Genomic DNA, 26,495 nt, shown 5'->3' on the forward strand with positions numbered 1-26,495 from the left:
AAACAACAGGGTGCAGAATGTCATTTTCATTTTTAATGTAGTATACAAAGAGCTGCACTGTTCAATGTTCAGCTTGGGGGGGGAAAAAACAAAACAAAACAAAAAAAAAAAACAGCTGGGAAAAGTACATAGCATGCAACATGGTTTATGGCTAATATGCACTCCACAAGGTAGAGGTAGTGATCTACTTTGGGTTTTGTTTACAACATTACAAATGTGGCACAGTGACTCCCCTAGTTGTTTATAGCATAAACTAGGTCAGCAAAGGAAGACACTTAATTTGCAGAGAAAGAAGATCTACTGTAGTCATTTTTTTGTCCACACATCCAGATCAAAGCACTTAATGAAGCACAACAAGGAGTACACATTACATGTTGAACCTGCATCAGTGCAAATAAATATGAAGCTCTTTTTGGTTACAAATGTACAATAAATACAAAAATATTTATTTCCCCCCCCGTTACTGTTATCATCATCACCATGTAAGTGGTTATTAACTCGACGCATAACGGAACTATAAACGACCCCTCCATTATGTACACAATACAAATAGTGGGATGGGGACTGAGGGGACACTTACTCCATATCACTGCATTTTCTTCACTCTAAGGCTAAAAGTGACAGCAGACAGCGGTCATGTGATTATTTGGATGACATATTTTGAATACTGTTTTTGAGACTACTTGTCAGTGAGGCAGCTATAATAGTTACTCTACCGGTCACCTGACCATGAACTGATAGAATAATTTCACTTTAGAAACCCTGGCTATTACAGCTGCTGTTACATAACTGAAGATCTATGGGTAGATCCCTGTGCATCAGATCATGAGCCAAAACATTAGCACCTGTAATCTAGTCAAATATAGGACGATCTGACAGGCACACAGATCTGTTATGTGTCACAGCGGCAGTACTGATAAACAGTAGTCGTCCTCTTGACCTGCTTGATGTGGACTTGCGCTGCTCTAATCTGTGTCTGGCAACTTACACAACAGACTGGCACCGACAAGTTAATCAGGGTTTATATGCAAGCACACAAAGACAACAGGCTCTACTCTGACTGTGATCTGAGGCTTCAGTTAATACTGAGACTAATACACCAAAAGGACAAACAAAACCCCCTGCGGGTTAAAACCATGTTTGTTGTTCTTTAACTCTCAAATTGCACGAGGACAACGGCGGAAAAACTGCCAACACAAAAGAACCATCCTGCTACTAAAGACACGGAGGCCCAGATGGAGCAAGTGAATGCAACACATACTGGATATAGTTTAGAGCAATAGCAGGAAATTAAAGCAAAGGCCAAGAGATACAGCGCTTTCAGTCCTCCTGAATGCCTAACGTTGTTCCAAATTTACAGCAGGACACTAGTAATGAGAGAAAATGAACAAAATTAGGATTAAAGCATATCAGACCTGTGGATTAAAGCAGCAAACATGAGTCTGGAGATGAGCAAAAGCAAACAAAGAGCAACTTTGTATTCAATCATCACATGAATCCTCTTTTTTACTTCTCCTTTTGGGGAATTTCATCAACCAGCGACTACCCAGAAATGTCCTCTTTCTATTTATAGTAAACTTTAAATCAGTTACCTTGGTTGAACGGTGTGGAGCAAGACATGGACATACAACTCTGTATTTAAACCTGTTCCATATTAACACATGCAAACAGCAGACGTTCCAAACACACACTTAATGACTGTTTTCACATACCCGAGGTAACGTAAAGCATACAATAAAAAGCAGCCACTGTATTAATGAAGATTCCTCGCAGATGTCATTCAGGATGATTAACGATTTATTAACTTTTGAGTTGGCATACACACACGCAGCATTACACTCTGTTCTTTGAATCAAATCCCAAAAACTGAGTTAGCAATCGGTTCATGTAACCCTGACCTGCATCGGACACGTCTGTATTCCTAAAACACTGGACTTCAAGTGTAACACATTTCAAGTCTTCTGCAGGAACTCAACACTCGACCATAATGGTGCATCCATTCTTAACTTCATTAACACAATGGCCTTAGTGAGAGCCATCAGCACCAAAAAACCACCTCTGTTCTCTGAGATCAAAATAATATTTGGATCACAACGATACGTCTTTAATGTTAACATATCCCCAACATTTGAGTAACTGCTACTGTGTGTACGGGCCTCTGCATGTAGAGGAGGCCATGACTAATCAAGAGAGCATGTGTTGCACAAGAGAGGATTATTCCATGCACATGTTTTTATTCCCTCAACCTCGTCACAGCTCAGCGTTACCATTCAGAGGTGTGGTGGCTGTGCTGCAGTTCTCAGCAGTCCCCCGGGATCAGACAGCGCACAGTAGAGGGTATACCCTAGCTCGTCCACTTCTTGATCAGTCAGCTCACAAAACAAGTTCACTTTAGGGCTAAGGGCACACGGCAGCTTCCCAGCCTCCAAGTGCCCCACTAGCGCTCGTAGCAGCTGAAGGAAGCGGTCGGCCAGCGCTTCCTGAGTCCAGTCACCTTCTTTTTCACTGAGCAACAGGATGGTATTAGTGAGCTGGCTGGAGTTGAGCTTGTGAAGGGCAGGGTTGAGCTTGCACACAGCCTTCGCCACTTTGAGGCAGGTGCAGCGGCAGCCGCCATCCTCCTGATCTAGTGCCCTGAGCCGCGCGGTCTCGGCCACGCGGAAGCTCTGCCGCCACAGGTTTTCGTGGCGCTCTGCAGCAAACCGGTGCGGTTTGGCAATCAGTGAGGTTCCATCCTCCATCACGAGCAAAGGCAAGAAGTCCACATACAGCTTCCTGTCCGTCTCGTACTGTACCTCCAGAGTCAGCGTTTCGGCGGGAACCACAGGACGGATGATATAGTCGAGGACACTCCCTATAGCTGGCCAGTTAATAGAACCTGCAACAAGCTTCTCAAAGACTTCAAGCACTGATTTCGGGGAGAGATAACCTCCGACCATGCATCGGTCCCAATAGCTGCTGCTCCGAGGGAAATATTCCAAATTCTCCCTACGGACAAGCCAGAAACCTGGGACATTCATGATCGTGTCCTCTCCGGGGATGGACGACCACAGATTCTTCTCCAAGACAAGAGGCACCATGAGCTGGGCGTGGTCGGCTGTTACAACCTTGGAGGCAGAACAGGGGAGAATGGTTTCCAATTAAATGAATGTGTCATTATGAAAAAAACAATCCCAAAAATAAGCGCTCTTACCTGAAGGTCATCGTACAGACTGCCACTGAGGTACATCTCTCTGAGCGGCATGTCAGGCAGTTTGGCATGAAGAAACACTCTGAGCTCAGCGCAGATGTCCAGCGCCGCCCTCCTGGCCATGGCCTGCTCCTCAGCAGGGATGTTGACATTATTTTGGTAGAATTCCCACAGGTGTTCTTGCAAAGACAGACGCATCCGGGCCCGCATCATATCCGACCGGGTGGCATCGCTTCTTCCCACAGCAGCTCGACCCACAGCCCTTCGCAGACAGTCTGGGAAGAAAACAAGTTACAGATGCATTGTTTTAATAAGTGCAGCAGGATTTTGTGAGATTTCCTCATCTGCGCTTTCAGGAGGAAGCGATGGGTAAAAGTGTAATAGGATGGGAGTGGCACGGTTATGTTCCCTAAATATTCTAATATGACAGAACTAAATCTACGAAGACTAACTGAAGGGGCTTCTACAGTTTCTATAACATTACAATTAAAGATTAGTATAAAACAGCTGGGTATCTAAACTTAAACGAGCCAGCACCCACTGTAAAGGAAGAGCAAGAATCCTCCAAACAGACTGTCTGTCAGCAGATTAAACAAAAACATTTAAAAAAAGATGAGAGCTGGCCGATAGTCTACCTCATATATAAGTTATAAATTAAAGGACAATTTGCTTCCCCTCACCTGGTTCAAAAGCATGTGAAGAAGTGGGCAGAGACTGCAGTGACCTGCTAACTGTGGACTTCATGTCATGGTTTAAAACCCTCGGGGACGACCCCATCCAGGCAGGCTCCTCCCAGCTTCTCTTTCCTGTCTGCTCCATCTTTGTGGGGCTGGTGGGAGCACTTATGGCACGATCATACATCTGCACATAAAATTCATTGTATTGGTATTAGTTAGTCCACCCCCGCACCACACACACACACACACTTTTCATGATAGTACTCACTCTTTTGACGGCTAGTGTTGCAATGCCAAGCATGGCTGCCCCTCCCACCCCCAGCACAAGTTTGGCATTTGAAAGCATGAAGTCAATAGCTGTTCCAATCCCATTATCATCCTTCTTTCCTTTTCGGTCTCCGTTCACCCCCGCCATCCTGGCACTGGGAAAAAAAAAAAAGAAGAAGAAGTGGAGTCAGGATGCCTAGGGTGGGAAGAGCCAAGAAATCAGTGGATAGCTCATCACCATGTGATCTTGTTTACATCACTTCCTACAAACTAAACCATTACAAAGAATGTCTGTTTACTCCTGACGTTTTACGTGTAAACCCACCTGGAAGATGTACCTTCGGACAACCTTTAACCCACCACCTGATGGCCCCTGATCCCCTTCCTCCTACATAAGCCCACCCAGTCGGCTGCTGAGAAAGAACCGGCCCCTTTTCAGGGCCTCCTCCTTATCTTCTGGGACCGTCAGTGCCTGGCAGCGGCGAAACTCGCGAGCCACGGCGCGGCGATAGTAATTCCGGTCTGTGTACTGAAGGTGTCGGCCTGCCCGGAGCAGCGCCCTGTAGAGCTCCAGCACCGCACTGCGAGACCAGCTGCCCATCAGGGATCACACATGGAGAGGAGGGGGATACCCTTGCTCCTGTGCAAAGGGTGAGCACAGGGTAGATGATTAGAGGACTGAAGTGATAGTTAGAAATGGCTTCATCCGTGTAAAAATCCAACCTTTAAAGTGGAAAATCAAACATGCCACACGCTGTAAAAACACAGCTGCAGCGTCAGCTCAGACTGCCACGTTAGCCTCTGTGTAAACCTAACCAAGCAAACACTAAAGCTCGCAGTCTGTTTTCTGGCACATGTTATGGGATCGTTTCATCAGCGAAAAGAAAGCGTTGCCGTGTTACATACCGAGGCTCACTAGTCTTTAGAAAATGGCTGGATCAAGTCACATCTCTTTGTAGCACAACACGCTAACTAGCTGCCGAAGCAAGCGCTGACCTTACTTTCAGCCAGCTTTATGGACAAAATATGGTCATTGAAACGTTTGTGCGAGCGAGGATAAACGAGCCACACAAAGACACAACAAAACAAATCTAAGCCACCTACTTCTCAGGAAAAAAGGACCAAAGATAGTTTGTCTTCTGGGGGAAGCAGACCTCTGCTCTAGCCGGGGGTCAGACTCGATAGTGGAAACCGGAAACAAATAGTCTGCTATTCATACAGTATATCCGGGTCAGTTTTTAGTGTTTTTTTACGCTTTTATTTTGAATTAATAACATTGTCCGTCGAATTATATTTTTAAGAAATTGTGCCTTAATTTCAATTCAGTTTTAATTTATTAAAATCACAAAGACACAACATTTATTTATTTTTAATTTATTTATTTAATAATAATAATAATAAATTTAATACTATGAATCTATATTGAAATAAGGTTATAGCTGATACCTGTGTAGTACTGAGGTCTTAAAGTTCAAAAAGGTGATGTTTTTCAATTTTGTGTTTTCACTATTTTGCTGTGGTAACAGCAATCTCCAGACAAAGAACTTTTTCTTAAACTTGATTTGGAAAAGGGTTTTATATATATGTCTGTTGTATCTAAACACGGGTAATGTAATGCACTGTACACCGGAGCTAGTCAGTCATTTCTTATCCAAAATGCTGCAGCCACATTACTGACTGGGACAAAAAAAGAGAGCTCACATCACTGGATGGAAGGCTTTTTGTACGTTACAGAATCAGGTATAAATTGGCACTATTTGTGTTTCAAGCCTTAAATGGTCTCGCGCCTGCAAATGTGGTGGATATGCATCCCGCATTTAAAGCTTATTTCAAATGGAGCTCATGCATTTGCTATCATTGCACTAAAACTCTGGAATTACCCTCCAGAGAGACCCTGGACAAGCATCAGCTGTGGCTATTTTTAAAAAAATCTAAGCCAAAGATATACTTTTTCTTTCATACTTTTCTTTCTTTCATACTAAACTGCTGATTCTGGAATTCTGTCTGGAGGATTGGTTGCTGTTTCATGTTAAAATTGTGAATGCAGGTAGCATAATTTTTTGTCCAAGTGTCACTTTTTTCTAATAAATTTTATTGGAAGGATGGATTAAAATTGACAAACAAATAAACATTTAATTAATATTAAAAGATGAAAACTGATGCACTCAATTTTAATGCAATCAAGAAAGAACTTTCTGTAATTTTTCTCTATTGTGGAGAACAGTATGTATATATATATATATATATATAAACAACACCCAGCGCGCCCCTGCGGGCGGTTTATCCTTCAAGCTCGGGTCCTCTACCAGAGGCCTGGGAGCTTGAGGGTCCTGCGCAGTATCTTAGCTGTTCCCAGGACTGCGCTCTTCTGGACAGAGATCTCCGATGTTATTCCCGGGATCTGCTGGAGCCACTCGCCTAGCTTGGGAGTCACCGCACCTAGTGCTCCGATTACCACGGGGACCACCGTTACCTTCACCCTCCACATCCTCTCGAGCTCTTCTCTGAGCCCTTGGTATTTCTCCAGCTTCTCGTGTTCCTTCTTCCTGATATTGCTGTCATTCGGAACCGCTACATCGATCACTACGGCCGTCTTCTTCTGTCTGTCTACCACCACTATGTCCGGTTGGTTAGCCACCACCATTTTGTCCGTCTGTATCTGGAAGTCCCACAGGATCTTAGCTCGGTCATTCTCCACCACCCTTGGGGGCATCTCCCATTTTGACCTCGGGACTTCCAGGTTATACTCGGCACAGATGTTCCTGTACACTATGCCGGCCACTTGGTTATGGCGTTCCATGTATGCCTTGCCTGCTAGCATCTTGCACCCTGCTGTTATGTGCTGGATTGTCTCTGGGGCATCTTTACACAGCCTGCACCTGGGGTCTTGCCTGGTGTGATAGACCCCAGCCTCTATGGATCTTGTACTCAGAGCTTGTTCTTGTGCTGCCATGATTAGTGCCTCTGTGCTGTCTTTCAGTCCAGCTTTGTCCAGCCACTGGTAGGATTTCTGGATATCAGCCACCTCCTCTATCTGCCGGTGGTACATACCGTGCAGGGGCCTGTCCTTCCATGATGGTTCCTCGTCTCCCTCCTCTTTCTTGGGTTTCTGCTGCCTGAGGTATTCACTGAGCACTCGGTCAGTTGGGGCCATCTTCCCAATGTATTCTTGGATGTTCCTTGTCTCATCCTGGACTGTGGTGCTGACACTCACCAGTCCCCGGCCCCCTTCCTTCCGCTTAGCGTACAGCCTCAGGGTGCTGGACTTGGGGTGAAACCCTCCATGCATGGTAAGGAGCTTTCTTGTCTTTATGTCAGTGGCTTCTATCTCCTCCTTTGGCCAGCCTATTACCCCAGCAGGGTACCTGATCACGGGCAGGGCGTACGTGTTGATGGCCCGGATCTTGTTCTTACCATTCAGCTGACTCCTCAGGACTTGCCTGACCCTCTGCAGGTACTTGGTGGTTGCAGCCTTTCTAGCGGCCTCTTCATGGTTCCCATTTGCCTGCGGGATCCCCAGGTACTTGTAACTGTCCTCTATGTCTGCAATGTTGCCTTCTGGTAGTTCAATCCCCTCAGTTCTGACTACCTTCCCTCTCTTTGTTACCATCCGACTACACTTCTCCAGTCCGAACGACATTCCAATGTCATTGCTGTATAGCCTGGTAGTGTGGATCAGTGAATCGATGTCTCGTTCACTCTTGGCATACAGCTTGATGTCATCCATGTACAGGAGGTGGCTGACAACTGCTCCGTTCCGTAGTCGGTATCCGTAGCCAGTCTTGTTAATGATCTCACTGAGGGGGTTCAGGCCTATGCAGAACAGCAGTGGGGACAGAGCATCTCCTTGGTAGATCCCGCACTTGATGGTAACTTGTGCTATGGGCTTGGAGTTGGCCTCTAGTGTTGTACGCCACATCCCCATTGAGTTCCTGATGAAGGCTCTTAGGGTCCCATTGATCTTGTACAATTCTAGGCATTCCAGTATCCAGCTGTGGGGCATTGAGTCATAGGCCTTCTTGTAATCAATCCAGGCAGTGCACAGGTTGGTCAGTCTGGTCTTGCAGTCTCGGCTGATTGTTCTGTCTACCAGTAGCTGGTGTTTTGCACCTCTGGTATTCTTGCCAATTCCTTTCTGTGTCCCGCTCATGTATTGACCCATGTGCCTGTTCATCTTAGCCGATATGATGCCTGACAGGAGCTTCCATGTAGTACTGAGGCAGGTTATTGGTCGGTAGTTGGAGGGGACCGGTCCCTTCTTGGGGTCCTTGGGGATCAGGACCGTCCGGCCTTCAGTTAGCCATTCCGGGTGTCTCTCGTTAACTAGCAGCTGGTTCATTTGTGCTGCCAGACGCTCGTGGAGTGCAGTCAGCTTCTTCAGCCAGTAGGCGTGAACCATGTCGGGCCCTGGTGCTGTCCAACTCTTCATACTGGAGACCCTTTCTTGGATATCTGCCACTGTGATGGTTACTGGACCCTGTTCAGGGAGGTCGCTGTGGTCTGCCCTCAGATCCACTAGCCACTGAGCATTGCCGTTATGGGTTGCATCCTTCTCCCATATGCTCTTCCAGTATTGCTCCGTCTCCAGCCTTGGTGGTGCTGTTCTCTTATTGTTCCCTTGCCACTGAGAGTACACCTTTGCTGGTTCTGTGGAGAACAGCTGGTTTATTCTCCTGCCTTCTATCTCTCTGGTGTACCTCCTCAAGCGGCTGGCCAAGGCTGTGAGTCAGGTATGGACAGCTTGCTGTATTTCTTAGGCACCTTATTTGTCGCACCTTTCTGCAACTCCGTTAGTTGGCTAACCTCCCTCCGTGCTACTTTGATCTTGCCCTCTAGCCTCCTTCTCCATGGAGGGTACTGCCCCTTGTGGCTGTTCAACTTGTAGCCAAGCATCTCACTGATCACTGCTGCCGTATTGTAGATCAGCTTGTTAGTGTTGGTAATCGTGGTTGTAGGTATTGCCCGTAGTGCTGCATTAACATCATCTAGCAGACCTTCTGAGGGTACTTCACGTAATCTTGGTAACCGGCTACGGGGGATCCAGGTTTCAAGCTTGGCCATGATCCTATTTTTCAGGTCAGCTCCTCTCGCACTCAACGATCCTTCTCCTATCGCACTTGGGGCTATGTACCCAATCTCGGGTGGGGGTGATGATATCTCCCCCCTGACCTGGCGTCCTGACTCCTCCTTGCCGTAGCATTTGTGTTGTACCTTGTCAATCTCTAGCTGTGAGAGCAGTCCCTTCTTTCGAATGTTGGAACACTGAGCTACTAGTTGTTTTGCCGTCATTGTGGATGTTGGGTATCGTTGGGTATAGGTCCCTCATCCTATTCATGTAGCCCCTTCCGCCGGGGTTACTTGCGTAGTAGCATTCCAACAACGCCCTGTTTTCATCCCTTGCCCACCGATGCCTTCTTGTTCCAGTAGCCCACTTTTCGTCAGGGTGCCCTGGTTCCTCAACACCTGACGCGGACCTTGTTGATCCGGGCGACGTCCGAGCCGGCATGCCTTCATATTTATCTGTCTCGCTCATGTCTGCGGTAGGCTTGCTTAGCATAGGGGGTCTAGCCTTAGGACCCTTACTGGATACAGACGCCCCAGGCAGGAATCGAACTTGCGATCCTCTGTTCCAAAGGCGTGTAGTTTAACCACTACGCTATCCAGCTAGCGTATATATATATATATATATATATATATATATATACATACACATTCTCCCAAAGACAAGAACTAACAGACTTAAAAACTCCTTTGTCCCACACGCCATCAGACTGTTTAACTCCTCCCTGGAGGGGAGAGGGAGGGGAAACAGGAGGACAAAGGAGGGGGGAACAACTAAGCTGTAGTGCCTCTTCACCTCACTGTGCAATACCTTTTGTGCAATACTTTTGTAAATAGTCAACGGTGCAATAGACTCAATACTTGAAATGTGCAATTCACTTGTATTTTTATTTTTATTCCTATTTATTCTATTTATCCCCTTCGTATATTTTATTTATATTGTCTCTGTATTTATATATATGTGTGTGTGTGTATATATATATATATATATATATATATATATATATATATATATATATATATATATATAATATTCTGTAACTCTGTAACTTCTGTTGGTGCTGTGCTTTTTTGGAAATCGAATCTCCCAGAGGAACCCACCCGAGGGATTAATAAAGTTCTATCTAATCTAATCTAATCTGATCTAATCTAATATATATATATATATATATATATATATATATATATATATATATATATATATATATATATATATATATATATATATAATATGTATGTGTATGTAAGACTTTATAAGAACATCAAAGTCATGATCTTTTTAGTTGCATCAACAAATGTTTATTAAATCAACAATAAACCAAATAGCTCTGAGCAATGTGAGACTATTTGGAGAATCAGTGAATCCAACCAACTTTGCCAAATGACACTGAGGCAGCTGACACTGTTATCATTTTAAACAGTTGATATATATCATTAAACTATCTTAAACAGGATTATTAACGTATTCTGATTTTTTTTCTGATAAACTCCAATGGCATGAAAACATATATCTCTTAGTCTCAAGAATGTAGATCTCCTATGAAAAGGGTCAATTGGATACATCAGTAATCCATACGAATCTGTCACTGATATTTATTTTGGATCCAATAGTTCTTTTGAATATCGATAATACTGAGTGCAAACATCAGTGAGTCACGATCCATTTGACCTCAGCAAAAACATTTACATAAAAAGGTAATGTGATAGAAACAACAACAAAAAACACGACATCATGGAAAAAATATAAAGAGGTGACACTTAAAATAGTATACAACGTTTATGTAAAGTCATCAAATTATCACTCAATTAAAATGTATTTACTTACTACAATTTAAACCCAGTAAATAATGATTTTGTCAATAGTGAAAATCAGTCTCATTACAAGAACATGTATACATAATTCAAAATCCATTAACGGTTCATGCATTTCCACACACATTAATGCTGTGATCTTACCACTCTACATTTAAATGCATATTTTTTCTTTTACAGCTTCTGCTGGAGTTGTAAAAATTTGCAGAGTGTCAATGACCAGGTTGCACTAAGGGAGCTCTAAGAGATTTCTTCTGTCCAAGACATATGTGGAAAATTCTAGTAATCTAGGGATTACTGAAACATTTTCATGGTACAATTCCACATGCATTATAGCCATTTTTCAAGTCAATTTCAATGGCTTGAAAAATGTGGAAAACTCATAATCAAGGCATGTACTTAACCCCTTTCATCCTGGGGATGATATGTATATCCCTGATATCATCATGCTGGAGCAACCAACACAAGTAGCGCTCGGTCCCCATACCCCATCCACTGGTGAGGAGTGGTTTCACTTGGCGCATGTTAATGTACCATTTATAAGATTTCTCTGACACTCCATGATGCCTCAGAGCCTCTTGTACGATCTCAGGAGTTGAATGGCGTTCACCAAGACCTACAGTCTCACCCAGCCCCAGCAAAAGGTCGGCAGCTTTGGCTTTGCGTTGCCCAGTGCCCTCCACGTATGCTTGGTAGAATGGAACTGCCAGATGGTCCATCTCGGTCAGCCAAACAGCTCCACCATATTTCTCAATTAAAACCCGCTCTCCTTTACGTGTTAACTTTCTGCCAAAATTCGGCTGACCATCTTGGACCCACTCTAAACAGTCAGCAGAGGGCATCATGGGGATGGACTGGTCTAGAGAGACTCTTGAAAGTCTGGATTTTCCCTCCAGCTTACTGAGCAGAGCTGTGACATGTGCAAGGGTCCCAGCAGTGTTCAGGATTATATCTGAGTGTTTCTTCAACATGGACTTGGTGAGATGAACCAAGTATCCCTCTGCTATGGACATTGCATTGTCCATGTCACCCTGCAGTTCACACTCCACATGATAGAACTGGTTTAAGTGTGTGGCATCAGGATCTTCCCCTCTGAAGCTGGGAGATATGTAGTAGGTCCCTGGCAGGTTTTCCTGGAAGCGAAGGAAGTATTCCAGTACAAATTGCATTGAGTCAGCAAGGTACACACCCTGGCCCAGGAGATTGACAGAAACTGGCTCTGAGTCAGAACCCAAGCCCATTGGTGAGGAGATGGTGTCAGTGGTGAGAGGTGTCAGAGCATATGCGTACTGGCAGGAACTGTTGAAGTATTCCACTGTGCTGTGGAAAAGAGTGTTTTGGATCTTGAAAAGGTTTCGATACCACTGGCTCTTGATGGCTGCCATGGAGTGAGACTCAGGATCTGTCCAGGAACGAGCAGGCTTGCACTGGGTAATTTTCAAGTGGATGGTTTTGAGGGTTTCAGAGTCAGCGGGTGGGCCATTCAGTGATGAAACATATCCAGGGTAGCTTTGGAAGCATTCTGTTTGCAGCTCAGCAGGTTTAGTGCCATCTGGTGAAGGTAACAGAGGGATCAACTTGGCATGAGCATAGTCGATCTCAAATCCCTCAAAGATCAGTGCAACACTTGGAGCTTTCATCCCCTCTTCCAGCAGTCGAGCAACTTTGTAAGTGGCCAAGATCAGTGCTGTGTAGTCAGGTTCCTTCAGTTTGAAGATGTCACTGGACAGAGGTTTGCGTGGCACCACAACAGTTAGACCAGGACTGTTTGGATAAGGTGTCAGAAAGGCAACAAACTCACTGTCTTCCCACACTCTCCACTGTTGCTGCTCCCCACGAACAATGCGACTGAACAGGTTGTCATTGGATAGGTCCCCCAAAAAATCATAGCAAAAAGGTGCATTTGGTGTTGGCAGTGCACTTCTAATCTTATCTTGAACCCGAGCCAGTGTTTCATTATCCCAGCGTGGACCACTTTTTGAGGTGCAATAGCCAGGATTATAAGCGTGGAACTCTTCTTCACTAGCAAGATGGGGCTGCCATTTTGGCTCTAAGCCATGAAGAGGGAGGAGTCTGATTTGTGCTGGCTCACCAGGACTTGGATTGAATACCAAGGCACAACGTTGCACTCCCAGTCGCTCACATAACAAGTTTGAGACAACTCTTGCTCCTTGTAGCATAGCAACAAAATCAGCTGTAGCTAAGTGGAAGATGCTGCTTGCCCCACTAAGAGTTTTTCTAGTCAGAATCGTTGCTCCAGGGATCCAGGGTTTGAGATTTAGATAAGCAACAAGCTCATCTGTTTCCCAGATAACATTAGGGGGATCTCTCAGGGGTCTGAGGACCTCTACTCGTGAAATGCCACAAATCATTGAGGCCACAAAGATCACACCAGCATTTGTCTCAATGACAGCATCACCTTTAGCGTCCAGAGCAATGATTCCAGCACAGATCTCCTTCAGATTTTCAGCTATCACTTCTCTGCACGCTTCCCTAAGGCTGTGGCCTTTATGATGGTATAGACTTGCTATTTTCTGAGCAACTGTGTTCCTCAAAAAAACATCCCCATCTCCAGAGCAGGTAATGGCTAACTTTTCATCAGCATATATACCTGCTCCTACTACTGCTGTGTCCCCAACTCGCCCTTTCAGCTTTCCTACCAACCCGCCTGTAGAGGTTGCAGCAGCCAATCTATTCCAGCGATCCAAGGCCACAGCACCAACTGTCTGTGGATGATTGTTTTTGGAGTTTTTTCCACTACTGAGTTTTGCAGTTAACTCTCTGTGACGTACATCAGTGTAGAAATACTCAGGGCCAACGGGCTTCTGCTTTTCCTCAAGCTCTTCAAGAAACTCTTCAACTCCGTCTCCCACGATCAGTGCATGTGAGCTTTTATCCATTACACACCTGGCTGCTTTTATTGGGTTCTTTAGACTTTGCACACAGGCAACAGATCCTGACTTCTTTGTACTGCCATCCACAATGGTTGCTTCCATTTCATTTTTGCCATTTTTGTTAAATACAGAACCTTTACCTGCATTGAACAGAAAGCAGTCTTCCAGAGCTTCCACTGACCTCTGAACTGCATCCAGACTACTGCCACCTTGTTGAAGCACTTGGGATCCGAGAGTTAAGGCTGCTTGTAGAGCAAACTCAATGACCCCTATTACTTGGGAGTTCAGCATTATCTCTTCTCCAGCACCCCCATGAATCACTAGAGTGTAGTCTGGACTCATGCCAAGGGTACTACCAGCAGTGCTTTTGTCTGTGCTCTCTGGATAATGAATTTTCTCTCCATTAAGTTTCTCTCTTTGACCCTGCTGAAGTAGACACTCAAGGGCTCCCATTTCACTTGCAATGGCATATCTAACAGCTAGAAGCATCAATAACTTCAGGTTCATCTTGAGGTTTTGTTGGAGCTTGTCTAGTGCAAGAGCAAAGCTACCTTTCCCATTAAGCACAATGCGAACCTTGTCCCTCTTCCCAAGGTAGGTTACAGCTAACTGATCTTGAGCATAGACATTTCCTACTCCGCACTCTACTCCTTCCATGAGATCTGTACCTGTCAGATACACAGATGGACACCCAAAGGGGTCCAGGAACCTTTTCAAGGGATTTTCAGATGGCAAAGCTCGGCGCAGAGCAGCTAGGTGGGGGCCAACACCTTGACCACTTTTGGTGTTTTTTATTAGCTTCTTATGCTCCAGAAATGCAACATGGAACAACTGCAGTAGGTCAGTAGTGTATTGGATGGCGTTATCTGGACCAATGCAGGATGCCAGGGCACCTACTAACTGACGAGAATGCGTGGTGATTGAGTATGTAGGGTCACAACGACCATGTTTGTAGTGGCGCATATGGGAAGGTGTGACAAGTATGTGATTTGAAGCAGCTTCTCCAAAGGTCTGCCTCATGGAGAGCTGCAAAGAGAAGTTGATCCAGGCATCATATAGACCTCTGTGCCCTCTGAGAGTAGAGAAGACATCAGGATAGGAGGAGATGTCAAAGGTGAGAACTGGGTGGTTTGTTTTTAAATCGAGGCTCTGTTGGGGGGTATTTACACCCTGTAAAGGGAATGTTAGAGGATGGGGACAAACAGAATTAATATTGTTTACTGCAACAGATCCAGTCATGTTTTCAGTGCCAGTATGCAGTGGGTTTAAGTCAACAGTCTCCGACAGATCATACACATGTTCAGTCACAAGCCCAGCCACCATCCCATCCACAGCACTGTGCTCAAACACCATTCCAGCTGTGCAGTTTTTGAACACAACCAGGTTCAACACCTGTCAAAAAACACAGAAAAGAAAGGGATTATTTTGGGTTTCTTTGCCCTCCTTGACCCTGAATTGGATAAGTAGTATAAAATGGATGGATGGATGTCCTCTACAAATCAGCAAGCAATAAACAAATTATTTAATTATAACTCTTAATTACTACTCTGAGGCTTTAAATCTTTTAACAGTTGTTAAAACTATAATAAAGTTTCGCAGTAAAGAGCTAATACAGCTGAACTAAGCTTGTTCTAGTTTCCCTCCATTACCTTGTCATAGTATCTCAGAGATGGATTGTGTCCTCCTCCTCCCAGCCTCACTGCATTGAGGATATCAGCCAGTTCAGAGGGTGCATCATAGTCTTCCAGACAGAGCGTAAGTATAGCACTCTCCATCAGCCTCAGTGATGTCAGTGCTGTTCCTCCTTCCTCAAGGATCTTTTCCCTTCTCGCAGCCCAGGTCTTACGCTCCAGAGCTGTGAGGTTGCAAATGGATGAAGGATCATTTTGTTTCCCTGCCCTGGGTTGATCCATCACCTGAGCAAGCTGGTTATAGATGTCAATAAATGACCGCGCAGAAACTGGCCCACCAGTGCTCGGTCGCCACAGTATGTCAACAGGGAACACTCCGCCAACACAGGTAATGACAGCATGGAGGCTGTCAGGGAAGATCTGCAATTACAAAGTCTACAGATTAGAAAATATTTGATATACATTCAGTAGGTTAGTACATCAATAGATAAAGAATAAAGTCTTTTAGGATTCATCAAGATAGTTGTACTGCTATTAATCTCACCTTAATTTCATCTTGAACCCTCCCAGGAATACGGGTGGCAGCGAATACTTCAGCCTGCTGGGTATGCTCCATTGGAATATTGCCTTCCAATAAGACGGGCTCACTGTAAAGCTTTGCTGCTGCCCAGAGCAGAGCAGCTGCTCTACTAAGCTGGTTACATTTCTTTGCTTTAGATGGAAGAAGAACTACAGGGAGTGCTGTGGAGATGGGGAGAGGGTCAGCACAAGACAACAGACCTCTTTTGAACTGCTTTGTCACCCAGTTCTCTTGGCCTGCAGCACTGGTTGCTAATTTCTGCTGGGCTTCTTCAAGGAGCTCTCTTTGTTGTTGCAACGTACTTTTGAACTCTGGGTAAAGATCGGGTCCTAAAGTAAGCTGCAGAACACGGCTCACTTCTTGCAAGGTAACATCCAGATCTGGAATGGGGTAGTCGAGAAGGGTCATCCTGTTAATACAGAGGAGGCTTGACAAAAAGAAAGAAAAAGAGAGAAAGTCCATGACCGCTCCAGGTACTTTGTGAGATTTTCCAAGCATGCAAAGAACCAAGACTGATCTTGTTTGTTTTTTTTTCTTTGTTTTTTCTTTGTTTTTGTTTTTGTTTGTTTTTTGCTTTGTTTTATTATTTTCTTCAAGCCCTGTGTACAGGAGCTGCATACAAAAAGATATTTTGTGAAAAGGGTTGGCGTAATAAGCAAATGCTTCAGCCAATACCTTTTGATTAGCCTTGTCTTATGCTTTCTTTCTTTATGGTGGATTTTTGTTCTGTTTTCACTGTTTGTTTGTTTTTCACTGTTTTCACTGAGATTTGAATTTGAATGCTAATCAATAAAATCTAAATCAAAGTCAAAAATCAAAGTCAAAGACAAAAAGAACCAGATACCAATACTTGTGCACATTTATCAAGTCAGAAGACTGATGGATTTAGTTTAAACAAATGGGGCTGACGTAAAAGCTGTAGAACACTATTCTTGCAGCACAGTTACTTTGTAATACAGTATGTCTAAGTAATATGACAGTCAAAAGTGGTTTTTAAATCACATTTTGTAAGGATCTAGAGGTTTGGTTTATAATTAGATATTTGTAAAAGTAACTAAACTATGCACTTTCTGGAGAACCTGTAGGGGAATTGTTGCTACTGCTGGACTTCTCCAGCAACACACAGCAGACCTTCAGTATGTGTGTTTTAAAAATTGGCAGATTAACACAATTTAAAACTGGGAACAGCAGCTTAAATACTTGAAGCTGTGATGATTTGTTTAAGCTGGAGTATGACCTGACCTGGGATAACTGTCCTAAAAGTATGTTTTTGTTCCCATACTGTAACCTCAAATGCAAAATCTCAGACAGTTCAGGATAATGACATGCAGATGGTTGAACTGGTTTAAAGAGGGTGAAAATGTGTGTAGATTCATTTCAAGGAGGGCTCTATAATCATATTCAACTGTCAGTCTAAGAGAGAAGGACAAGTTGTAAAAGTATCCATCAATCAGAGACAGAAAGAGGAGATTCAGATCCACTAAAATGTTAAAAATGTGGTCACAGGAGCAAGACAGGAAGAGAGGTCATTTCTGCTTTTCTCCCAAAAACCTTGAATATCTTATAATTGGTCTCAGAGAGGCAGTTGGATATCATATTGATGCATGCTCAATCATCCAGGTAAGTAAATCCCCAAAAGTTGATTCTGTTCATCTGGACGTAGCGTTTTGTGGGCGAAGCGTTTCATCACTCATCCAAATGACTTCTTCAGTCTCAGCTGACTGCAGGTTTCCCCAATCTTATAAACTGTACATTTGCATAATGACTGAAACCAGCCCACTGAAGGAACAATGGACTGGGAGGTCAGTTCCTTGGGTCCTGGCCTTGCAGTCAGCTGAGACTGAAGACGTGGGGTAATACCACCATAAATATGTAATCAGGTAAGGTTTTCTAACACAACATTTAACTACATACACATGTGGTATTAAAACCTTTGTAGATCAATGTATTTATAATTATTAATTACCAGTTACCAGTTCTGTCTCTCTATATTCACATGTTCCTATTTTCTGCTAAGCACTCCAGGGAACTATCTACATGAACCACGTGACCACCCCTGACATAACTCTTACCATTCGAGGGCCCTGCTATGGATGTAACTTCTATCAAAGCTAGCTAACATCCATAATGGTAAAATTAGGAACTTTAAACAGAGCTTGACAAACAAATATGTGACATTGCATCTTTTGTATAGAGCTTGTACCCTAAGCTGTGCCTTTTGTGTTTGTACTGATTAGAAAATGTTAGCTTATCAACATAGAATGATGAATATTCCAAAATATTACTCTATATATTATAATATTCCAATATATCACTATATTACTGCTGTTGTTAAAGTGAATTGTTAAATGTTCTCATTTTTATGCTTACCATCTCTACATTGTTTTAACTCTGTGATGAAACAATGTAGAGATGGTAAGCATAAAAATGAGAACATTTAACAATTCGCTTTAACAGCTGTTTTGTTCCACAGTTTTTATTGGCAAACTACACCTCAGATCTCACATGTAACACAAACTACACAAACCGGCACACCGCAGTGTATTTGTCCATATAGCTACTGTATAACAGAACATTTTCCCTTTACGGTTTCCTCACATGATGTCCAACCATTCTCACATTAGCGGAGCCTGTAAGTGAATTATCTGATTTATGTTTAAGAGCCTGCTGAGTGAAACACAGATTTCCTTGTGCTTCAATGAGGTGAACATGAATGGAATGCATCCAGATTTTACTTCTGTATTAGACAATACCCCCAGCACTCTACAGCTATACAGAGCCTTGTAATGGCTCATAACTAAGCTCATCTGCTCACACGTGAAAGCAGTTACTCCCTTTCCCTAACTTAAGTTGGCCAGGGTTTTTTTGTTGCTGGTCGTCAAGGAAACATGTCCCTCGCCAAATGACTTTTTGGGAAATTAGATTTCTCCTGATTGGTCCCATCAGTTTGAATCACCCACACAATGCTGGCTGTCTGTCCTTTATCCGAATCTTGTGTTCCATCTGATGGATTTGGGTTCTGCAGGGAAGCAGGTCTTGTGATTCCAAAAGCTCAGCTACCAGAACTACTACTGTGTGTTACATCATAGAGTAGAAATAGCCAACTGATGGGCAATAAAGCAACAGTAACATTATTTTTGAAAAAATCTAAACGAATTAAGAATAAAAAAATCTATTATTTTAACCTCATCACATACTGGGTCACCAGCAAAGCTCTTAGAGGCAGGGCCTGGATTTCAGTTGAACCACAGTTTAGTTTAGTTTAAGAAACTAGAAAATGTTGCTTTTCAGATCAACTCACTTACAGACATTTTGGCCTTATAGTTCATCTCTTATAAGATTTTCATTTGGTTATGCCAAATGGTGGGTGTTATTTTGTTCATATTTCTGCAGAGGAAACCAAAATATAACAAAGGTTATTGTAATTGTGTTAAAAAGATATTTTTTAAGCCTCTGAAGCACTATTTATTTCCAAAAACGTACAAAACTCATGCCACAGAAATAGTTGTCAAAAGCTTATCTGAAGAAAATGATCCACAAAAAATTGATTTTATAACATTTCTTAATATTGAAGTCTGTGCATTAAGGGTCAGTACTTCAGAAATATCTTCAATTCACCTTAGACGTTAGTATGCTGTATGCTGTACATGTAACTGCATCAATACAAATCAAATCATTATCTCCTCATCATATTTGAAGGGCTTTGAGTGCAGTAACAGTAGAAAACTGCTCCATAAACACCAGAACATGAACCCTTTACCTTTATTCACCTGTACGTTTTATTTAGAATAAAATAAACTTACCTCGCTATGAAGATGTCTCGAGATCTGGCCAGCTGGTAGGGTGGAAGACCACTCAGTGGAAATAAAACTTGGTTGGACTGGAGAGACAAGGCTTTGTCTATAACACACAGGCTGTGACTCCAATTAAGCAATTTAGTCTCTTGCCTGTCCCTTTTCTCTACCTCTCAATGCCTCTCACTCAGTCGTCCTCGTGCTCTCTGCCCTCAGTGGTTCTTCTCTAGTGTTTTTTTTTAATCCTCTCTCACACAATTTGGACCCTCACAATGCAGCAAAAACTGCCAAATACACTCAGGAAAGTAATTCCTGGAGTTTTATCAGGTAGCGTCTTAGGAAGTGAGAGATTCAGCAGTTTGTGTTAGTATAGCAGACAACAGTACATCTGCATTAACGGTGTGCCCCTTTTTTATACCGGGATCAACTTCTGCTTTACGCCATATGTGTGTGTGTGTGTGTGTGTGTGTGTGTGTGTGTGTGTGTGTGTGTGTGTTTGCACTTTTCTGTTCACACGAATGTAATATATATGCAGTTTTTTGTAGATCATAAATATTTTGTGACGAGTATGGGAAATAAGTAGAGATTAAAAAAATGATCACATATAGTCAAGCTCACAGGAAAAGTTATATGACCACTTTGTTATATTGCATGTGAAAATAATGTGAGGATATTTTTCATGCAACTAAACATTTACAGATCGTGTTTTTGCTTGCTTTGTGCATCATCATCCCCTTCAATCTTTATCCCTTTAGGAGTTTTAGGAGCTCTGATTTTCTCCTTTCAAATGAAAATTATAAGAGAAAATCTGCTTTTGAAAAAAAGTGACATTTTCTCACCAGACAAGATGTCACAATTTTGTCACCAGGTGGAACTACAGCATGACAAAATGATGACCTTTTGTCACCAGATGTTTTATCACCACATGTTTTGTCCGATGATTTTTGTCTTTGCGCAAAATGTGTTTGCATAAGAAGAGTTCCATCTTCTGGATAGAAATGATCCAGAGAGACTGTTGGATTTCTTTCACTGTTAAGAAACCGGCATGGATGTTTCTAAAAAAAAAGGATAGTAACAGAAACATATGTTGCCTATGTTGCCATAATCTCACAAAGACAGCATTTCCATGCACAATTATGGATTATTTCATTGCAGTAAGGTTCAATGAAATGTGCATTTAAATACATCCCCTCGCCATGCTTTAATATGTATTTAATTAGACCGGTTTTTAATTAAATACATACAGCACAGCAGACAGGACTGAACCTGTGGACGACCTGTACGTAACAAATGGCTAAAAACAAAGATTGAAGCATAAAAACTGTAGAATAATACAGAAAGTCACCTGCAGTGTCTGAGATTATTAAAGTATTATTAGGTTATTGAATAAAGACACTAATGCTGCACTAGCATCAATCCTATGAGAAAAAGAGAGTCCCAACGAAGTCACCAAACTCTGGAGACTGTTCAGAACATGAGTGATGAAAATTTTCTTTATCATTAAAACTCAGAGCTCTTACTGTTGAATGCAAAAAGAAAACAGATGCATTGTCACTTTTGCAGCAATACCACCTACAGTATATCAACACTCAACAAGACTGTGAGACATTCTGGAAGGGGAACTACCGTAAACTGTTTCATGTGATGCTGATTATGAAAAAGAGTTTGCAGGAAATGTAAAGTGTGTGGATGCCTGACTAAGCAGCGCTACAGATGTGTGCAGAAATGTAAACTAGTGTTTTATCCTACAGGCGTCCAACCAGGTCGCATCCCAGACTCCAGATTCATGCATTTTTTCCCAATTGCCTTGATAGTGACCGCATGATGCTTTCCACGCAGGAGCTAAAGCAGCTCTTTGAGGTCACAGGTGGACCTGAGTGAGCCGCTTTGTGGCTCCAGTGTGACGGCCTGTCACATGATGCTGGCTGCTCACATGATGCCAGCGCCATCGTGTATTTCCTCGTCTGAGAGGTTCTCAGAGGCTAAAAGCAAGCTTTGAGGATAAATAAGCAGTGACGCAACTTTATTTAGAAATGATTATCATCTTTATTTGTGATTTATGAATGATAAAAATAAAATCTGATTACAAATCTGACTCTGAGGTTTTTTAGTTCATTGTGACCTCGGTTTTAAACTCAGAAAGCAAGAAAGTACTTATTGGGCAATTTTCACATGAATATTGGATACATAAGACGTTTTGTGCTTGATAAAGACATTTTTTCATAACTCAAAAGAGAAAGATTTAAAGAGAATAAACATGTAGAGAACAGAAGAAACTGTCCCACCAAAGGGGGGAAATCTCACTGATGATGGTGCTGTGCAAAGTTTGAAAAATGCAATCGAATCATTGATTCAATTGCATTGCTAAAAAGTACTAATATGCCAGTATTTATAAGAACTGATGCAATGAAAAGTATGTCTGTATCTAAATGAGTTATATAAATACTGCTGTTTCAGTGCAGAAACTCTACATGTGAATTTAGAGGTTCCACATTTCCGCTATAACAGTAGAAAAAGTGGCTTTTTTTTTTTTTAAGTGCACTTAAAGATGTTCCTTAAGACATCTCAGGCTCTCCATCTTCTGTTCTCTCAATGAACTACTTGTTAAATAAGAAAAATACTTTTAATAGAAATTAATTACATCTTCTAGCGTCTGGTAATTTTTGATTTACTGGTCCAGTCTACCTGAGATGAAACTGAGCTGTATATGGCCAGTGATCTAAAATGATTAACACTCTTACCTAACAGCAAGGGGTGACTGCAAATCAATGCAAAGGTGTCCTGATTGGTCATCTTTGTCTTACATGATGAATCATTTCTATCCTGGTGGAAGCAATGTCTTCAACAGGTACAGCACGAGATGTCAGGAAGTGGTTTAATGAATATGAAAATTAGGCTTTTCAGTCAGTAGATCTCAGCCCAGCAGACCTTCTATGGGAGGACCATCGTGTTACGCAGCACTGCATCACCATCATCGACACCAAAATAGGAAATAGCTCTTGGAAAACACACTGAAGCTATTCTAGTGCTCCAACACTCTAATTTAAAAGTTACGACACTTCTGATTCTTTGATTTAAGTCCAGATTTTTTTGTCCTTATTGGCATGATAGGGTCACAACGTTGCTGCACTTCCATGATGTGACCTTCCCGTTCCACCACATACCAAAGGATGTGATGACTTTGGAGTACAATCAATGCATTGTTATGTTCAAGAAACCAGTTTGAGATTATTTCGGGTTTGTGATGTGGTGCGTTTACTTGCTGTCGCCACAAGGTGGGTACACTATGGTCAAAAATGGAAATGGTCAGCAGCTGTACTCAGGTGGGCAGATTAGCAGTTTGTGAAATACTAAGACCAACCAGTGTGTCATTAATATTCAGAGTCACTTGAATTAAACGTTCATCCCCATTTGGCTTAGTTTGAGCATTCCTACATTACATGCCTGTGTGCACTGAGTTGCTGCCATGTGATTGGATGATTAGATATTTCCGTTAATGAGCAGCTGAACAGGCGGTTAGTCTTAAATTAACCGTCTTCATCTTTGACTGTAATTCGAAATTGCGACTTTATTCTCAAAATGATCTTTACGTGCCGAACTTGTTCGCTCCTCAAAAACAAAATTGCACAGTGACTTCCCTCTAGCGCTCCGGGTTTGTATTTCATGCAGAGGCTCGTCATGGCGGCTCAGACCCGTGCTCTGGTGTCAGGTCAGTGGCTGGCAAATGCTGTCAGAAATGACCTGATCGGTCCCAAGCTTCGCGTTCTCGACGCTTCTTGGTACCTGCCGAAAGCCAAACGGAACACCAGAGAGGAGTTTGCGCAGAAGCACATCCCGGGCTCGTCCTTTTTCGATTTGGACGAATGTTCCGACAAGAACTCTGCGTTTGATCATATGTTGCCAACTGCCAGCTACTTTTCGCAATATGTGGGAGATCTGGGCATCGGGAATGACACGCACGTCGTCGTGTACGACACCAGCGACACCGGGGCGTACAGCGCGCCCCGCGTGTGGTGGATGTTCCGGTTGTTCGGGCACAGTTTGGTGTCGCTGCTGGATGGTGGCTTCAAGAACTGGCTGGTTGACGGCTATCCAGTGACGTCCGAGTACTTGAAGCCGGAGAGCAGAGAGTTTAAGGCCACTCTGAACCAGTCGTGGGTTAAAAGCTACGAGGACGTGCTGGAAAACATCAGAACCAAGCAGGTCCAGGTTGTGGACGCCAGGTCTCCTGGCAGGTTCAAGGGTACTGAGCCAGAGCCCCGAGATGGTGAGTCAAACTTTAAGCGTTTAAACTTAAGAAGAGGCCAACAGTTTATCTGTCAGTCGTGTTAGTTCCCCAAGGGTTAAAAACAGCTTAGAGCATAAGATACAACATGTAGGGTTTTGCATCAAAACAAGAAAGATGAGACTGCTTTGCATACTTCACATGTTGCTGCTGTCATTTATCGTGTACACAGTGCTGTGTGCAATACTCCAAAGTGAACATGCTTTCAAAAAATACTAATATCAGCACTTTTTATATAATAGCTACTTTTACACAAAGTGCAGGAAAATAAATTAGCTTCAGCACTCTTTGCCTTTGAAACAGCACTGAGTTTTAGAGGTACTTGTACTTTGTTTTTTAAGGTACTCTGTATACACTGGCTGTTATCTTGGAAACCTTTGGCTGTTATCAAAGGCCGTGCCCTGTGGTGGCCTTGCCCTCTGCTCCAGCTTTTTGTCACTGAACATAACTCTTCAGTAAGGTTACTATAGTGAACTTAAACTACAGTAAAATCTGAAGTAGGTACGGAATGTGAAATGAAAAGGAAAAAAATCTAATGATAATTGATAACTAAAAAACAAATATTATTGAAGAGTCTCTGTAGGGTTTTTTTTATTACACAAAAAAAGCTGCTGATAGAAACTGTGAGCCGTGTTGAAAGCCATCACCCAAATTTTATTTCAGCTGCTAATTACAGCTCTTGAGCCACGTGCAGATAACCAGCAGATACTGTGTGCTCAGCTTCTATCTTGGTGGTTTTCACTGAAGCAAACATCCACTGATGATGTCCAGGAGATGCTGCTAAAAGCTATGGAAGAAATTTAAGATAAAAACCTGTCACATGTTGATACGTCCCCTAAATTTCTCACTCTTCTTTCTCCCGGTCACAGACATACTGCCTGGACATTACCCCGGAGCGATCAACATACCATATACAACTTTGCTGGATCCCTCTGGAAAGGTGAAGGATACCGAGAGCCTGGCTGAGATTTTCAAGGATGCAGGGGTGGACATGACGCGACCGTTCTGGGCTTCTTGCGGCTCAGGCGTCACAGCGTGTCAAGTCATTCTGGCCGCCCACCTGCTCGGGCATCCCGGGGTTTGCCTTTATGATGGTTCCTGGTGCGAGTGGTTTCAAAAGGCATCACCAGAACTTATCATCTCAGAGGGGGAGGGAAAGAAGGCGTGAGGGGAAAGTCACTTCTTTAGAGGGAGCTAAGCTACAGGTGTATCTGACCTGACCGTGTTGGTGTGTCTCCCACAGCATCACAGTGTTGCTCTAGGACTGTGATCGCAAATGACCAGTTGCATAGATGTGTGAGGTGATTGCTTTCAGACTTTGGCTTTCAAAAGTCATGTGAAGTGACAAAGAGCAATCTGGCAAGTTGGTTGGCTTGAACCGTTTAGTTAGGGTTAGGACCATATTTTTTCACAAATGTTATGCAGGGGAGACAAATTGCTTTGGGTTAACAAGAGCCTAGGTGTCAAGACAAGAAGCGGAAAGAACACCCTCGATAGGTCTAAGGCTAAGCAGCACAGACGGCCAGTCATGTTCGCACCGGCACATTTAGAATTGCCAGTTAGCCTAGGACTGTTGGACTGCGAAAGAAAGCTGGAGACAACCCACAAAAACAGGTGAATAACACCCAAACTCCCCCCAGGAGGTCGGTCCAAACCCAGGACCTTCTTGTTATGTGGCACCAATTCTAACCACTGCATCTACCCCATGACACACCCATATTTGTTTTACACAGTTTTAAAGGTTAGAGTTCAATAAAAAAATGTTGTTTTTTTCCCCCCCATCTTATTTCTCAAAGTCGCAGAGCTGTAACTGGTCACTTGCGCTGATGGTCCTCGAGCAACATGCATTATTATGCTGTAGGAACAGCACCAACACGGGGACAGCAGATTGTGCCTGAACTTTAAACCTACGCCTTAACATCCTTCCCCCCCCCCCCCCCCCCCCCCCGAGTATATTATACACACTATAGGTTGTAAGGTTCCTCAGCTGTAAGAAACCTTTCAAATAATTTAATAATTAATGTTTTAAGCAAATGTAACATTCTAAAGTTTCACTTCATATGTATTGTTTTGGTTCTTTCTTTAACCAAAAGTGATGCATTAGAATTCCATTACAATAACCTGAATATGTTATGTGCTTCCGTTTTGATGGGGTACCACCACAGGTATCTTCTTTTTCTTTTAAAAGTAAGTCTAGCTCACAAGGTGGAGGAAAACGTGCATTGGGTAACCAGTAAAGTAAATATTTAGCTTTGTTAGAAGGCCACACAGGGCAAAATTCACTGTTGATCAGATATAGCTTCC

The 26,495-nt window shown here is 43.0% G+C and overlaps 4 protein-coding genes across 5 annotated transcripts; 1 reads left to right on the plus strand and 3 right to left on the minus strand.

Annotated features, from left to right (window-relative positions):
• Positions 1 to 18: 18 nt before the first annotated feature.
• Positions 19 to 4,282, minus strand: mief1 (mitochondrial elongation factor 1). 2 transcript variants are annotated; one of them, XM_086288679.1, is made up of 5 exons: positions 4,136 to 4,282; positions 3,871 to 4,051; positions 3,732 to 3,767; positions 3,194 to 3,465; positions 19 to 3,107 (listed from the first exon to the last, which is right to left on the minus strand). In XM_086288679.1, exons 1-5 carry the CDS (start codon positions 4,280 to 4,282, stop codon positions 2,271 to 2,273), a joined length of 1,473 nt encoding a protein of 490 aa, XP_086144805.1. In that variant the 3' UTR covers positions 19 to 2,270. The 2 variants fall into 2 exon arrangements, with proteins under 2 accessions (XP_086144805.1, XP_086144806.1); XM_086288680.1 differs by lacking the exon at positions 3,732 to 3,767.
• Positions 4,283 to 4,522: 240 nt separating this feature from the next.
• LOC147332235 (mitochondrial ribosome and complex I assembly factor AltMIEF1-like) lies at positions 4,523 to 5,325 on the minus strand. The gene is made up of 2 exons (XM_086288682.1): positions 5,239 to 5,325; positions 4,523 to 4,774 (listed from the first exon to the last, which is right to left on the minus strand). The coding sequence occupies exon 2, from the start codon at positions 4,733 to 4,735 to the stop codon at positions 4,523 to 4,525; it is 213 nt and encodes a 70-aa protein (XP_086144808.1). The 5' UTR covers positions 4,736 to 4,774; positions 5,239 to 5,325.
• Positions 5,326 to 10,471: 5,146 nt separating this feature from the next.
• On the minus strand, positions 10,472 to 16,857 carry LOC147332236 (uncharacterized). The gene is made up of 3 exons (XM_086288683.1): positions 16,077 to 16,857; positions 15,551 to 15,952; positions 10,472 to 15,293 (listed from the first exon to the last, which is right to left on the minus strand). Exons 1-3 carry the CDS (start codon positions 16,728 to 16,730, stop codon positions 11,394 to 11,396), a joined length of 4,956 nt encoding a protein of 1,651 aa, XP_086144809.1. The 5' UTR covers positions 16,731 to 16,857; the 3' UTR covers positions 10,472 to 11,393.
• Positions 16,858 to 23,399: 6,542 nt separating this feature from the next.
• Positions 23,400 to 26,252, plus strand: mpst (mercaptopyruvate sulfurtransferase). The gene is made up of 2 exons (XM_086288684.1): positions 23,400 to 24,173; positions 25,061 to 26,252. The coding sequence occupies exons 1-2, from the start codon at positions 23,570 to 23,572 to the stop codon at positions 25,357 to 25,359; spliced, it is 903 nt and encodes a 300-aa protein (XP_086144810.1). The 5' UTR covers positions 23,400 to 23,569; the 3' UTR covers positions 25,360 to 26,252.
• The last annotated feature ends 243 nt before the right edge of the window (positions 26,253 to 26,495 follow it).

Source organism: Aulonocara sp. 'chitande type north' Nkhata Bay, linkage group LG4 (genome assembly GCF_057382095.1).
Source record: "Aulonocara sp. 'chitande type north' Nkhata Bay isolate Kocher_YH1m ecotype deep benthic linkage group LG4, A_spYH_male_GT1.1, whole genome shotgun sequence".
Classification (NCBI taxonomy): domain Eukaryota; kingdom Metazoa; phylum Chordata; class Actinopteri; order Cichliformes; family Cichlidae; genus Aulonocara; species Aulonocara sp. 'chitande type north' Nkhata Bay.